The 16,214-nt window shown below is 34.8% G+C and overlaps 1 protein-coding gene across 1 annotated transcript in view; it reads right to left on the minus strand.

Annotated features, from left to right (window-relative positions):
• Positions 1-6,142, minus strand: part of LOC143223623 (uncharacterized) — an 87,902-nt gene extending 81,760 nt beyond the window's left edge. The window contains exon 1 of the mRNA XM_076451793.1: positions 5,926-6,142. Within this exon, the coding sequence (XP_076307908.1) occupies positions 5,926-5,980 (55 nt within the window). The 5' untranslated portion in view covers positions 5,981-6,142. The remainder of the gene's footprint in view (positions 1-5,925) is intronic.
• Positions 6,143-16,214: the final 10,072 nt, after the last annotated feature.

A 16,214-nucleotide genomic window follows, 5' to 3' on the forward strand; every position in this document is an offset into this window, starting at 1 on the left:
GTGGGCTCAGCAGATAGCCTATGTGGCTTTGCTATAAGAAAAACACACACACACTTCAACATTTTATTTAACTTTAAAAATAGTATCGCAACCTGCAGATTGCGGGTTCGAATCCTTTTCAACAAACGTGCTAGCTCTCTTAACTGTAGGAGCGTTATAATATGACGAACAATCACAATATTCGTTGCTAACAAAGTGGCCATAAAGCTGAGGGTGAACAGATAGCGTCTGCCTTCCTCCTAGTCTCTCCTTGCTTTATTGGGGTCGGCAAGGGTACATTTTCCTCTGGTACCTTTGCGCGAAATTGAGAACAAAACAAATCAAATAATAACATGTAAAAAATGCGATAAATAAAAAATTACGAATTAATAAAAATGATTGAAATTATCAAATTGCACGAGGTTTTAAATCGTTTATTCACAAAGCAATTGCTCAAATTGATGAATTTGCAGAGAAAATAACCTTGATTTAAAAATAAGATTTCTTGGAGGATATAATTATCACAAAAACGTTCAACCTTATTAATTATACAAAATCATAATTAGTGAAACTTCTGTTAATGTTTTAACGTATTCATAAGAAGGAAGCGACTCAAGTTCCACACCGACAAATGCTTTGTTTTGTTATTTCGTAACCAAAATAAATGTTTCGATATCATATTATTGCTATTATTGTATTCTAACCATCAAAGTTCATGAAAGATTTTAATGTTTTTGTACTACATCTTTGTTTACAGTTTCGACATTTTAATAAAGGGCAACATTTGTTTTCTATCCATCTATATGTTCGCAATCAGGGGTCATCGTACCGTGACCACAATAGCCACGGCGTTGAATAAGATAATTGTTAAACAATATTTCTCTATGTTGTTTTTATACAAAAATTAACATTTTGAGAAATATCCGGCTCAGTTGCGTTAGGTTTCAAAACACCGCATTATAGACCAATGTTACCCCGGTTCAGTTTCAAAACACCGCATTATAAACCAATGTTACCCCGGTTCAGTTTCAAAACACCGCATTATAAACCAATGTTACCCCGGTTCAGTTTCAAAACACCGCATTATAAACTAATGTTTCCCCGGTTAGTTTCAAAACACCGCATTATAAACCAATGTTACCCCGGTTCAGTTTCAAAACACCGCATTATAAACCAATGTTACCCCGGTTCAGTTTCAAAACACCGCATTATAAACTAATGTTTCCCCGGTTAGTTTCAAAACACCGCATTATAAACCAGTGTTACCCCGGCTCAGTTTCAAAACACCGCATTATTAACCAATGTTACCCCGGTTCAGTTTCAAAACACCGCATTATAAACTAATGTTACCCCGGTTCAGTTTCAAAACACCGCATTATAAACTAATGTTTCCCGGTTAGTTTCAAAACACCGCATTATAAACCAATGTTACCCCTGGTTCAGTTTCAAAACACCGCATTATAAACCAGTGTTACCCCGGTTCAGTTTCAAAACACCGCATTATAAACCAATGTTACCCCGGTTCAGTTTCAAAACACCGCATTATAAACCAATGTTACCCCGGTTCAGTTTCAAAACACCGCATTATAAACTAATGTTACCCCGGTTCAGTCTCAAAACACCGCATTATAAACTAATGTTTCCCCGGTTAGTTTCAAAACACCGCATTATAAACTAATGTTACCCCGGTTAGTTTCAAAACACCGCATTATAGATCAATGTTACCCCGGTTCAATTTCAAAACACCGCATTATAAACTAATGTTACCCCGGTTAGTTTCAAAACACCGCATTATAGATCAATGTTACCCCGGTTCAGTTTCAAATCACCGAATTATAAAATTACACCATCCTAGTCCAGAAACGATTACAAATCGTCGAGTTATATCATCCCGGTCCAGTACCGGTTTCATTTCGCCGAGTTATCGACCTATAGCTTCCTGGTCTAGCATCAGCTTCAAATCGCTGTTTTGACTGTCTACTGTCTACCATTGCAGTACCTGGCTGAAACTGTTATGTTACAGACTCCAACCCACCGTTCTTAGAACGGATATAGCTTGTAATGAGAAACTTTAAAAAAACCAACACTCAGAAGCCACAACTTTGTAAATTCAGTAACGGATTATTTGCGATTTGTTTGTTTTGTTTTTGAATTTCTTGCAAAGGTACACGAGGTCTATCTGCATAAACCGGCCTTAATTTAACAGTGTAAAACTGGAGGGAAGGCAGCTAGTCATCACCACCCACTGCCAACTCATGAGCTACTCTTTAACCAACGAATAGCGGGATTGACCGCACATTGTAACACCCTCACGGCTGAAAAGAGGGGAATATTTGGTGTGATGGGGATTCGAACCGCGACCTTAAGATTACGAGTCGAGCGCCTAACCACCTGGCCATGCTGTGCCAAGTTATTTATGATATAATGTTCAAAATATCTTTTTTACTTCAGAATTTATTCATAGTTGTTAAGAGCGGCTTTCCCTAAATGTTAAGATTTGTTCGGTCAATAAAGACGTATCTTTATCTAAAGGTTGATTAGTGTAGTTCCGGCCTAGGTTTGAACGCTCACGAAATTTTGAACTAATAATCAGTGATGTCGAGAAACCCACTTGTTGAGAAATTTATATGCAAAAATGAAGTTTCAGTTGAGAAAATATTTTACATAGAAGAGCGAACAACGTTTCGACCTGACGATGACCGAAGAAGGTCAAAACGTTCTTCGCTCTTCTATGTAAAATATTTTCTCAACCCAAACGAGCCGTTTTTGCATAGAAATTTCGAACTGTTTAATTTAAAAAAAGTGAATATCTTATAATATTTAGATTAGCAGTTAGGACTATCAGTGTTGAATCCAAATATCTCTCTCTCTCTGGTATTTGGGTATATTTATTTGTATACCCAGGAGGGTCAGGTACACTAGACCTCTTCCTCCTTCCATAACTTTGCTGAAGTGGGCAGATTAATATATTTCGATTACATACTGAATGGCTGGAGTGATATCATAAGTTTAGTCTGGTCCTTTTCAGGACAATGTCCATTTATATTGTTCTTTGATTTTTTTATTATTATTTTTAATAAGTCTGGAACGTAGGTGATCTGTTTTATTTTAGCTCTATTCTATTATTAAAATTATTATTATTATTTTAAGTGATTCTATCTTAGTGATCTAATGTATAAATTTAACGGGGAGAGGTGTTTAGGTCTCCCTTCATCATATATTAAATCCAAATCTTTCTTCTGGTTTCTTAGTTTTGAATTTCGCGCAAAAGCTACACGAGGGCTATCTGCGCTTGCTGTCCCTAATTTAGTAGTGTAAGACTAGAGGGAAGGTATCTTGTCATCACCACCCACCGCCAACTCTTGGGCTAATATTTTACCAACGAATAGTGGGATTGACTGTCACATTATAACGCCCCCACAGCTGAAAGGGCAAACATGTTTGGTATGACGTGGAATCGAACCCGCGACCTAACCACTTCACCTTGCCGGGTCCTTTTGTTCTGGAGGTAGCACAGAATTTGGAGAAATTCCTCTTTACACCCCCTGAATTGAACACTGAAAAACATTTTTGGTTAATAAATGCGCCAATAGTGACGCCAGATATCTTGTACATAGTTTTCTTAATAAAGATTCTGTAAGTAATAAATTATTTGTTGTTGCTTGCTAAGAACAGCTAGTGTTTAGATGTTTGATTTTGTAAACTTATTTGGTGATAACCTTTCTAGGTGTCAGTTCTCAATCACAAACAAAAAAAAAATTAATAAGATTGGTACTTTAATGACCAAGTTGAGTACTAAAGTGAATGATATATCTTCTCATAAACAAAGTTTGTTTGTTTTTTTCCTGGTGAATTACTTTAACACGTAAATGAAAGCATTTTAATTGAAAGGCTTTGTTATAAAGCGTACAAACATCTAAGTGTGGAGGTTAGATGAAACAGATTGCTAAATAATTTCGAAGAGTTTTTGTTTTTATTTCTGTTTTCATGCGGTTAAATGCGAGGATAAAGCCCGAGAAGATAGGATAAAGGACTGCCGTGAAACACATCAATATTTGCCAAGTAATTCCCTCTATCACCTGAAGTCTAGACCCGCTGTTACTTAACCCTTTACAGCTGACACGTGCGGGGTGTTATATTAGATAACGTTTGAGGAATTTTCCACAGAAAAAAATTGAATAACTTATGTAAACATTTTGTAATAGAGTTAACAATCATATTACTGAAACGTGTTTCAACCACGGTAGGAACAGTCAGCGATAAGCACCTACGCGAATCCAGGACTTTATTTGAAGTGTTGCCATAGCAACTTAACAAGTGTCAACATTACACATGCTAATTACTGTAAAAAAAAAAACTGTTTGTTTGTTTTTGAACTTCGCGCAAAGCTATACGAGCGCTATCTGCGCTAGCCGTCCCTAATTTAGCAGCGTAAGATTAGCAGGAAGGTAGCTAATCATCACTACCCACCGCCAACTCATAGGGTATTCTTTTACCAATGAATAGTGGGCTTAACCGTCATATTATAATGCCTCCACAGCTAAAAGGGCGAACATGTTTGGTGTGACGGGGAGTTCAACTCGCGACCCTCGGATTGCGAGTCGAGCGCCCTAACCACCTGGCCATGCCGGGGCCTAATTTTCGTTTCTAGAAAGTGTTGTCGCCCCAACTCTTTCTCTGGCCACCTATAATAATAATTTAGATGTTTCATAGTTTCGTTTTCATCTTACTAACTGATTATACGTTTAATTTAAAAAATATTAACCCATTCAGTTACAATAAGTTTCAAATCATTGTAGACCTATACCATTCCATTGAACTTCCAGTTTCAATGTTTCACTATGAGTAAATAACTGTTTTATATCCATCAAAGTATTGAAGATTAATAAAAAAATATTAGGTGTTTTATTTCTTGTGTAGGGTTCCGGCATGGCCAAGCGTGTTAAGGCGTGCGACTCGTACTCTGAGGGTCGCGGGTTCGCATCCCCTTCGCGCCAAACATGCTCGCCCTTTCAGCCGTGGGGGCGTTATAATATGACGGTTAATCCCACTATTCGTTGGTAAAAAAGTAGCTCAAGAGTTGGCGGTGGGTGGTGATGACTAGCTGCCTTCCCTCTAGTCTTACACTGCTAAATTAGGGACGGCTAGCGCAGATAGCCCTCGTGTAGCTTTGCCCGAAATTCAAAACAAACAAACAAATTTCTTGTGTATTTTTGTACAAAACTAAACAATGACCTATTTGCGCTCCATCTGCTGTGGAGAACGGAATATGTTAAATTGAAATTTATTTTAAACTATATATAAAACAAGCGAAACAAAAATATATATGTTCCATTTTAGAATTTCATAATGGTGTAAACTGGAACAGGTTAGTAGAAATTTATAATCAGTGATGATGAAAAAACCCACTTGTAGAGAAATATGTATGTAAAAAAATTCTCAACCCAAACCAGCCGTTTTTACATATATAGTAGAAGCTTTTGTTAATTAGATTGCACTATAATATGTCTGTAAAATTACTGCTGTCCAAGCGAGTTCCGCTGTTTTGCAGATAAATCATTTAGTGACAAATAAAATAAAAAAATGACAGTAATGACATTTTGTCAGTTTTTAAAAAAGACACAAACACACACACACATATATAGATTAAACATTATATACAATATATACGAAATTACGAAATACACGCGCGTTTATTATAATTCATAAAATTGACAGACATTTCGCTAAAGTAGCGTGCGGTCTGTTTTAAAAACTTCGGGAGAAAACACGTGCTTATCTCTATTGTAACCGAAGTTTGTATTTATAGCCTTAAGAAGGACAAAGAACACTAAATTTATTTACTATTCAGTATCGTGTGAAGTTAATCTCTATGCAACAAAGCTTACTAACATTACTTTTTCAATACCTTTCCACAAAACTTGTAACAGTAAAATATTATCTCACCTTTGGTTAAAACAAGGACCATTAAAATCATCCACAACTGAATTGAAAAATCCATGTTTCCAGATTTCTCCTGTTTATTATGGAACTAGCTGTTCATTCCTTCGATATACTTCTTGTATGAGTTTTCAGATAAAATGGTTTTCTAAGCAATCACGATCGAGTACTCCAACAGCCTATCTCAACGGAATACAGTCATCCTCGTGCGTGCCACAGAACTTAAAGCGATGACGCTCATTGAAACGACTGGCCATCCACAAGACTACTAGCGCCACTAGTGGAGAGCTTTGTTTGTAAGAAATAAGTAATCGCACCAACTGATTCAGTGTTGTTTAGTATATTTCCCGCTATCGTCTTCTTTACAAAATTTCACTCATTCAGGTCCAATATAAAAAAAAAGATTTATTAAGCACTTTCATTCTCGCGTTCTTATATGAATTATAATGAAATATCGCTCACTGTTATTTACATATAGGAAGAAAATACTTTATACCTTTCATTTCTTATCAACATGTGCACTTTATCATATAATTTCCTTTCTCCAGAATTAATTAGGCTTCCTTTGTTATTCTGTAACCTAATGATGCTGAATTAATATATGCGAAACACTTGAATATAATTGATTTTTTTACTTTCTATCTCGGCAGAGGCGATTTCCCTAGAAGTGTTTACAGAGCCAATTATATGTACAAGGACGTACTTATGTCTAAGTTCGCTAATTTATATCAAACAAGAAGGAACTTAATAGAAGTTGTATATTACAAGTATAATAGAAGATATGTAAAACTAATGACTAAAGAGGTGGTTGCTAAAGCACCCTCTATATATATATATAAAAAAATCAACATTTATAATTAAGAGACATAAACGAACCCGTACCGTAAAACGCGTTAATACACGAACTCAAACGTAGACCTATATATGCATATGCGTGTGTGTACATGCGTCGCATTTTGTTGTTGTTAAGTCATAACTTTTGTTGCGAATAGGTTGCTCGTTCTCATTTGTCGTCGTCTTTTATTATTATCAGGCACTTCTTTAAGTGAAATGTTTTATTTTTATCCAAGAAATTGAATAAACGTGTCCCTTTAAAAGCAGTTTCACCTTAGGACTTCACTGTATATACACGAATCACGTATTACAGGGGCTAAGGATATCAATAATTAATTATTTGTAACAGAACTGTGATATTTTGTGTAAATATTATTAGAGAACAAAACTTTGGTTCTTCAGTTAAACTGCTATGCATAACTAAATGAAAGATCCACATGAGAGATACGGTAGGCGTTGGAATAAATTTGTTGCGAGTAAGTAACCTGGGTTTACGAATAAAACTGACATATATAACCACAATATAGGTCTACGTGTAAGATTCGATAAGGGATAAAACAACAGTGGTGTGAATAAAACTAGCATATACAACCATACTAAATGTCTACGTGTGAGATACGATAAGGGATAAAACAACAGTGGTGTGAATAAAACTGACATATATAACCACACTAAATGTCTACGTGTGAGATACGATAAGGGATAAAACAACAGTGGTGTGAATAAAACTGACATATACAACCACACTAAATGTCTACGTGTGAGATACGATAAGGGATAAAACAACAGTGGTGTGAATAAAACTAGCATATACAACCATACTAAATGTCTACGTGTGAGATACGATAAGGGATAAAACAACAGTGGTGTGAATAAAACTGACATATATAACCACACTAAATGTCTACGTGTGAGATACGATAAGGGATAAAACAACAGTGGTGTGAATAAAACTGGCATATATAACCACACTATAGGTCTATGTGTGAGATACGATAAGGGATAAAACAACAGTGGTGTGAATAAAACTGACATATACAACCACACTAAATGTCTACGTGTGAGATACGATAAGGGATAAAACAACAGTGGTGTGAATAAAACTGACATATACAACCACACTAAATGTCTACGTGTGAGATACGATAAGGGATAAAACAACAGTGGTGTGAATAAAACTGACATATATAACCACACTATAGGTCTACGTGTAAGATACGATAAGGGATAAAACAACAGTGGTGTGAATAAAACTGGCATATATAACCACACTATAGGTCTACGTGTGAGATACGATAAGGGATAAAACAATAGTGGAGTGAATGAAGAACATGAATTCACAGATTAAACTAGTTTGTATATATACAAATAATTAAGTAATTAAGGCTCACAAATAGGATACGATAGGCGATGAAACACGTGTGTTGCTAGTGAAATATTATTAACAGCAAAATAGGACTACATTTGTAAGCTATGGATGGCAACCTTCACTCCACGTACATGTTTATTTGTTGTTGATGTTTTTAATTTTGCGCAAAGCTATGCAAGCTATGCTATCTGCGCTAGCCGTCCTTAATTGAGCTATGAATTATAATCACTACCCACTACCAATTCTTAGACTATTAATTTACCAACGAATAGTGGGATTAACCGTCATATTGCAACACCTCCACCGCGTATTTGTTTGGTGGGACTGGGCATTCGAACCCGCGATCCCGAGATTGCGCGAGGAGCGCTCTAACCACCAGACCATGCCGCCACTTGACCATATAGAGCTCTCCACGTGTAAGTTGCTACAACTGACAGAGCCGTATTCTACTTGTACGCTTTTACAGTAAGAATAAATATACATGGTATATAAATCTGCACATGAGTTAAAACTGCAATCGCACATGTAAACTAACATTAGTAACAGAATTGATGTCCAAGTGTAATCTTTTATAGTTGAGAGAAACAACACACACTTGTGTTCCTGCTTTCTACATGTAAATTATCACAGCTTACAGAAACGAGATCTGCCTGAATCCTGCGTATAAAATATTAAATAATATTTTAAAAAATATATTAAAATTAATAGAAGACGGACTGAATTTTATTTACCCATAAAATTGTGTAAAAACTTCAGGAAAAGATTCTGACCTTTGAACATTGAGCTGGTCTTTAAAACATTTTAAAGATATAAATTGGAGCAATTTTATTACGTTCAAAAGTCGGACTCTGACAGTCAAAATAAAAAAGTTATTCCCATGACAAATCTAGTAAAAAACAAAGAAGAGGAATTTGTAATACCAAGACGTAAAAATATAATTCTTTTAAATAAAACCGTTATGCATATTGTTTGCTTATTTTTAAATTTCCAGCGAAGCTACACGAAGGCTATCTGCGCTATCTTCCGAAGGTTCAAGAACTGTTGTTACGATTTTAAATATTATATTAGGATTTATAAAAAATAGAAATATAAAAATAAAACTAAGAGGTTTTTTTGTGTAACTCAAGTCACCTATTTATGTATGACTCAGAATATTGTAAAATAGCTAACCTACTGTGACAAATCGAGCTATAGTGTAGACTGTGGAAGAGAAGGGGAGAGAGATACAGTGCTTGTAAACATTTGTTCCCCCGTAAAGCTCGACGGCAAGTTAAGACGACATGAAGTACGAATACTGTTGCTTTCAACGAGGCAGGCCAGACGAAAAAACAGTATGACTAAGCAAGTAGTTGGCTACCGAAGTATTACACATGAACATCTTGCTGACGTGGCTGGTTTAGGCTACGAACTATTGTCACTCAGCTCTTTTACTATTGTATTTATGGTCTGTCGTATCTACCCATTCTTTACCATAAATAATAATAAAACAACTGACTCTTCCTACAGATAAATAGATGGTTTTTGATGCTTTTTGTTATAATAACTAAATAGATTTTTACAAGTTTTGTCATCAAACAACCAGTTTTTAAAATAAAATACAAACGTGCTGATCTATTACATTATTTGCATGACCAATGTATCGCTATTATCCGTAACATCTGGAAATAATTGTTACATACCAAGTAACGATATACTATGATTATAAGTAACAACCTCAGATGTAACAGTTGAAAAATACTGAATTACTTTGGAATAATTTTATTAAAAGATACAAGCTGTCATATTGGAAGTTTCAGTCACATCTTCAACTATTATTACTTACTTAATACAGTATATCATCAACTGTTATTATTTATTTAATACAGTATATCATCAACTGTTATTATTTACTTAATACAGTATATCATCAACTGTTATTATTTACTTAATACAGTATATCATCAACTGTTATTATTCATTTAACTCAAAATATAATCATCAACTATTATTTACTTAATACAGTATATCATCAACTATTATTATTTACTTAATACAGTATATCATTAATTATTATTTACTTAATACAGTATATTATATAGTAATTATTAAAAATACATATATATATATCACACACAGGAAAGACAAAACAAAGAAATATTAAGAAACAGCAAATTCACGATATTTTGATCTCAAGTAAATCTCTGACTTTTATAATCCAATTGTTTTTAGTAATTCTGATTCGTCGTTTTGTGCGGTTCACATTTTTTCCAATGTATTCGTGATTCTAACCTATTACAGAAATTATCTAATAATATATCTTTGTTTGGTGGCACAGTGGTACGTTTGCGGACTTACAACGTTAGAAACTAGTTTCAATACTCATGGTGTGCAGAGCACAGATAGCCTTTTGTGTAGCTGTGTGCCCCCTTCAAGAAAACAATTAATTATTTTAAGATAAGAATATGTTGATTGTTTTTATATCTCGCACTAACAACTTTATATAATACCCTTTCCTAAAATTACACACATTACATACCTCAATTAATTTAAAATTATTGCATCTTTTATAAGAGTATAAATACTAATAATCATACAATTCGTAGGCCCTTTCCAAAATTGTTGAACATACCTTGAAAGTCACCTATAATGAAAGTTAATTTATAATACACCTAAAATACATATTTCAATTGTTACCTTTCTTAGTATTACAGTACAGACACGATTCATTCTCAGTCGTATTTATGCACTTTAACCATTGTGGTTAGGCAATATATCACGCATAAGTCTCCACTATATATCACGCATAAGTCTGCACTATATATCACGCATAAGTCTCCACTATATATCACGCATAAGTCTGCACTATATATCACGCATAAGTCTCCACTATATATCACGCATAAGTCTCCACTATATATCACGCATAAGTCTCCACTACATATCACGCATAAGTCTCCACTATATATCACGCATAAGTCTCCACTATATATCACGCATAAGTCTCCACTATATATCATGCATAAGTCTCCACTACATATCACGCATAAGTCTCCACTATATATCACGCATAAGTCTCCACTATATATCACGCATAAGTCTCCACTATACATCACGCATAAGTCTCCACTATATATCACGCATAAGTCTCCACTACATATCACGCATAAGTCTCCACTATATATCCGTGTTACGTTTTTCGGCCCGACTTCTATCCATCATTTTCATACAATTTTTGGTCATTGATACGGATATTGATTTAAAAATTATTTTATTTGTCTTTTACTAAATTTCCATACAAGGTTTTTGTGTCCTCTTCTCCTATTGGTGATTCAAACTAAACATGTTACCTTGTTCATTATTAGTCAGCTCTTGACTATTACGAGTTAACACCTATAAAATTAACAATGTATTTAAACTATAGTGTAACTTCACTCACTAAACGTTGCAAACAATCTTTATTTCCATCATTCTGTAATCGTGACGACATGACTGACGTCATGTTTTCCATATATTGTTCCGTTATCAACAATGTCTGATACTGTTATCACATTATTTATCAGCCTCGAAAAATAACAAACTGAATTTTCCTGTATTACCTAATAAATAACGTTGATACGCCAGGTTAAGATATTTCAAATGTCCTCTGGATGGGTGAACTGGTTGGTTTATGTAATACGTTCAAAGTAACGAGTCATAAAAATGATTAGTTTATCGTTCAAGAATATAAGATTTAATCCAACTACTTGAAAAGACAAAACATTTGTATTAGTTCAATGAAACTACTACAAAGTGCATAAAACTGTTTTGAAAATTTGTTATTAAATGGTATCCCGACATTTCACAGCCGCATTTTCGCACCCGACTCTTGGCAGCTAACAATTTGACAGCCGGGCTCGTTGGCAACGGACAATTTCACACCCAGGAAAATTGGCAGCGGATGATTGCCCAGCCGAGTATTTAGATCAACATTACAGTTTAAGAAAAAAGACTCGTATCATACAGCCATGCAGCCACATCTGTTCACAGTTTAAAGCAGTAGCTAATTCCTCGAAGTGATTGAATAAGATTCCTTTCTTGATATACGTTAACTATACGTTACACTCTTTGATTTACAGTCTCGTACTTTGTCTTCTTCCTTGGGTTCATCGGGTGCGTGGCTGTGCTCCTTGAGGCGAGCTGTAACTGTATCGTCTGTACATGAATCCGTGCTGAGCAGTGCAATGTTATGTAATTTTCACACATGTAGAAAGTTACCTGATTGTTCTTCTTGCTACCGTTATTGAATAAATAATCGTATCAATTGTTGCATGCCTTCGACTTTCCTCTGTTTGATGTTACGTAAGATACTGTGTTGTTCATGATGTTCCTAATCGGCTGTTTGAAACTGTTTTAAAATAAATCAGTGAAGGTTTAACGAGAAGACTATGTGTTGAAGTTCTAACAGTAGACGCAGACATTTTATACGTTTTTTTTTTCCAGGTTTCATAGTAATGTCAATTTTCAAATGGATGCTAATTTGTTGCTAAGTTAACATCAGTAACATCATGAACAACATCATAAATGTATTGCTTGGCTGGGTAATCATCCGCTGCCAATTTTCCTGGGTGCAAAATTGTCCGCTGCCAGCGAGCTCGGCTGTTAAATTGTTGGCTGTCAAGAGTCGGGTGCGAAAGGGCGGTTGCGAAATGTCGTAGAACCGTTATTAAATTTTTAGGTCGTTCTAAGACCTGAAATCTGTGGGTAGGTGTTTTTTTCTTATAGCAATGCCATATTGGGCAATCTGCTGAGTCCACCGAGGGGAATCGACCCCTGAAATCTGTGCCACATAATACTGCTAATAAATTGATCAAGAATTAATATTGTCCTTTTAATGCTAAAACAAAGTTGAAAACGCCTCGAGACTGTAATAAATGTCTCTGAATCCATACCAAAGACTTTCCTATATACACTCCAAATCTTTCTATTCCTTGATTCGACCATGTAAAACCTAGTTTATTTTTATTCGTGTTTTCCAAGCACCAGACAATAAACCAAGGGTTTTTTTTTTCCTTGTTGAACTTTAATCACGGGTAATGTTTCAAGTTCCTTTAATGTATTTTAAATAACTTTAAATTCTGGCTCCTGTCTAATATAAATATTAATATCTTAACCTGAAGATGATCTGGCAACCGTTGCAGGCAGAACAAATTTATCCTTTTGTATAACTCTGTGCTTAACTTCAAACAACGACTTTGGAAACTTTTAGTTATGGAATCGAGATAATTTAGAAACGTAGCAACTAAAGTTATTATACTTGTAAAGATCGGCTTGGTGTTACCCATAATTTCAGTTAATGTGCAAAAAAGTAAAATAGGAACGCTAGGGAAATGAATTTTTTGTTAGGCCTGACGCAGAATTGCAGAAGAAACAAAACAGAAGCTTTTACCTAGTCTGAAACTACACGTAAGTAAATTGAGAAACACTATAAATTAAATGGTTCAAATAAAAACGATACCGGAAAAAAGAAAAACAGTTTTTTTTTTATGGATTCCAATTTATTTCCAGTGAGAGCTTTTATACAGTAGATAAAAATTACGCGATTGTTTTTTGCTTATTAACTTATTGTTTCATGCAACTGTAAGACGAACAAACAACGTGTGTTTAACTTTTGTTGATGTGCTCAGCTGTTATTCTGACTTACAGGAAGAGAGAGAAAAAAAAAACCCATTAACTGAGTTCATTAGGGTATTTCTCTCGTTTAAAAGGAAAACTTTGGTACAAAAAAGGGTTAAAAACTTTGTAGTAAGTTTACTTTGCAAGATGAAAAACCAAACAGAACGTACAAGTTTATAATGAGCTTTCCCTGAGTTGGACATGTTTATTATGGATTTCCTTTTTTTTTAATTTCACTTCAGCAAAAATCTGTCCTCCATTTTTGTTTTTTCTTGAACAACTCGCTGCTTTAGTACTTGTTCACTAATAACATAGTTACAATTTAATCACAAGTGTTGTAAAAACATAACAATTTCAAAATAATGACATGGTATTATTAACCATAAATTGGTATTTTTACTTAATATAACTCCAGTCCAGAGTGTTTCAAACTTCCAAACGACTGCAATACTAATATATAACAATAAAACATTAATTGAACAAACTGTCTGGAAAACTTAAAAACGAAAAGAGTTTTTCTGTGACAAAGATTCGAACAAGAACACCGAGACGTCTTCACGTTCTATGTTTTACAGACAGATTGTACATCTACATTTTCATTGACTGGATAAAAAGAACACCGAGACGTCTTCACGTTCTATGTTTTACAGACAGATTGTGCATCTACATTTTCATTGACTGGATAAAAAGAACACCGAAACGTCTTCACGTTCTATGTTTTACAGACAGATTGTACATCTACATTTTCATTGACTGGATGAAAAGAACACCGAAACGTCGTCATGTTCTATGTTTTACAGACAGATTGTACATCTACATTTTCATTGACTGGATAAAAAGAACACCGAAACGTCGTCATGTTCTATGTTTTACAGACAGATTGTACATCTACATTTTCATTGACTGGATAAAAAGAACACCGAGACGTCTTCACGTTCTATGTTTTACAGACAGATTGAACATCTACATTTTCATTGACTGGATAAAAAGAACACCGAAACGTCGTCATGTTCTATGTTTTCCAGATAGGGTGAGGACCGGCATGGCCAGATGGTTAGGACACTTGACTCGTAATATGAGGGGCGCGGGTTCGAATCCACGTCACCCCAAATATGTTTGCCCTTTCAGCTCTAGGAACGTTATGATTTGACAGTCAATCGCACTATTCGTTGGTAAAATAGCAGCCCAAGAGTCGGCGGTGGGTGGTGATGACTAGCTGCATTCCCTCTAGTCTTACACTGATAAATTAGAAGCAGATAGCTCTCATCTAGTTTTGCGTAAAATTCAAAAGAAACCAAACCAATAGGTTTCTACAAGCATAGGTCATAAATAGTATATTACCAAATATTTCAAGCACAGATTACAACTGTTGTATTGTTCCATATACGAAAAATAGATTACAACTGATGTATTACTAAATATATCAAATATACTTTACAACTGCTGTATTACTAAATATATTAAACTGATGAGGGTCGACTTCTGAAGCTACCTTTTTACACTACTTTGTTATGACTGTGCCACACTCGCATTCCGCTTTCCCGTTAACTTTCTTTCGATTGTACATATTTCTATCATAAAATGACTCGTATCAAATTTAAAATCAAATTTCTTTTTTATCACAATATAAATAACACATAAATAAATAGGTTTTGGTTTCTTACTTTACTTTTTTACGCCTCTTTTTTTGTTTATTCGTCAGTTTCATTTATCCCGATTTTTATTTTCATGTTCTTTTCTTAATATTTCTACACCACGCCAACATGTTTATTTCGGTCCAACCTCTTATTCCTGTTTTTCATAATTAAGGTTATAGCGCTCTCAGTAATAGAAGGTTCCATAAAATCTACAGTAGCTAAACAAGAAAGACAGCCGGCCTTTCCAATAATTCTCTAACCACTTATTGTTGTAATCCACTAAACCCTTGGGGACTTATCAAAAGTCGGCCGCTTTCTCACCTCTCTACTGCAGCCGAGCTTCGTAACAGAAACGTATATTACAACTGCTGTGTCACTCTGTATATCAACCACAGATAAAGACTGCCACACCACTCTCTCCATCAAACATAGATTATACTATTTGTTGGTTGACGGTTTGGAATTAAGCACAGAGTTACACAGTGGGCTATCTGTGCTTTGCCCACCACAGATATTGAAACCCGGTTTCTAGTGTTATAAGTCCGCAGACTGGAGGGGAGGAGGACATAGGCTATAAACGATGTTCTGTAGTGAAATGTAAAATTTATTACTTTTACCCTGCTATGTATATGTTTTATAACAAATTGTTTAAGTATTTTGTGTTGATTTTGTTTTTCCCCTTGATGTTCACAAACCACAGACTTTAAATATCTGTGTTCCCTTAAAATGTTATATTATCTGTTGGTGTGATGTTGCCTATGGAATATTTAGAATTATATATTTTTTTCTTGTTATAGCGTGTTCGTTGTATTTAAAACGTTTTA

The sequence above is a fragment of the Tachypleus tridentatus genome, chromosome 8 (assembly GCF_004210375.1).
Source record: "Tachypleus tridentatus isolate NWPU-2018 chromosome 8, ASM421037v1, whole genome shotgun sequence".
NCBI lineage: Eukaryota > Metazoa > Arthropoda > Merostomata > Xiphosura > Limulidae > Tachypleus > Tachypleus tridentatus.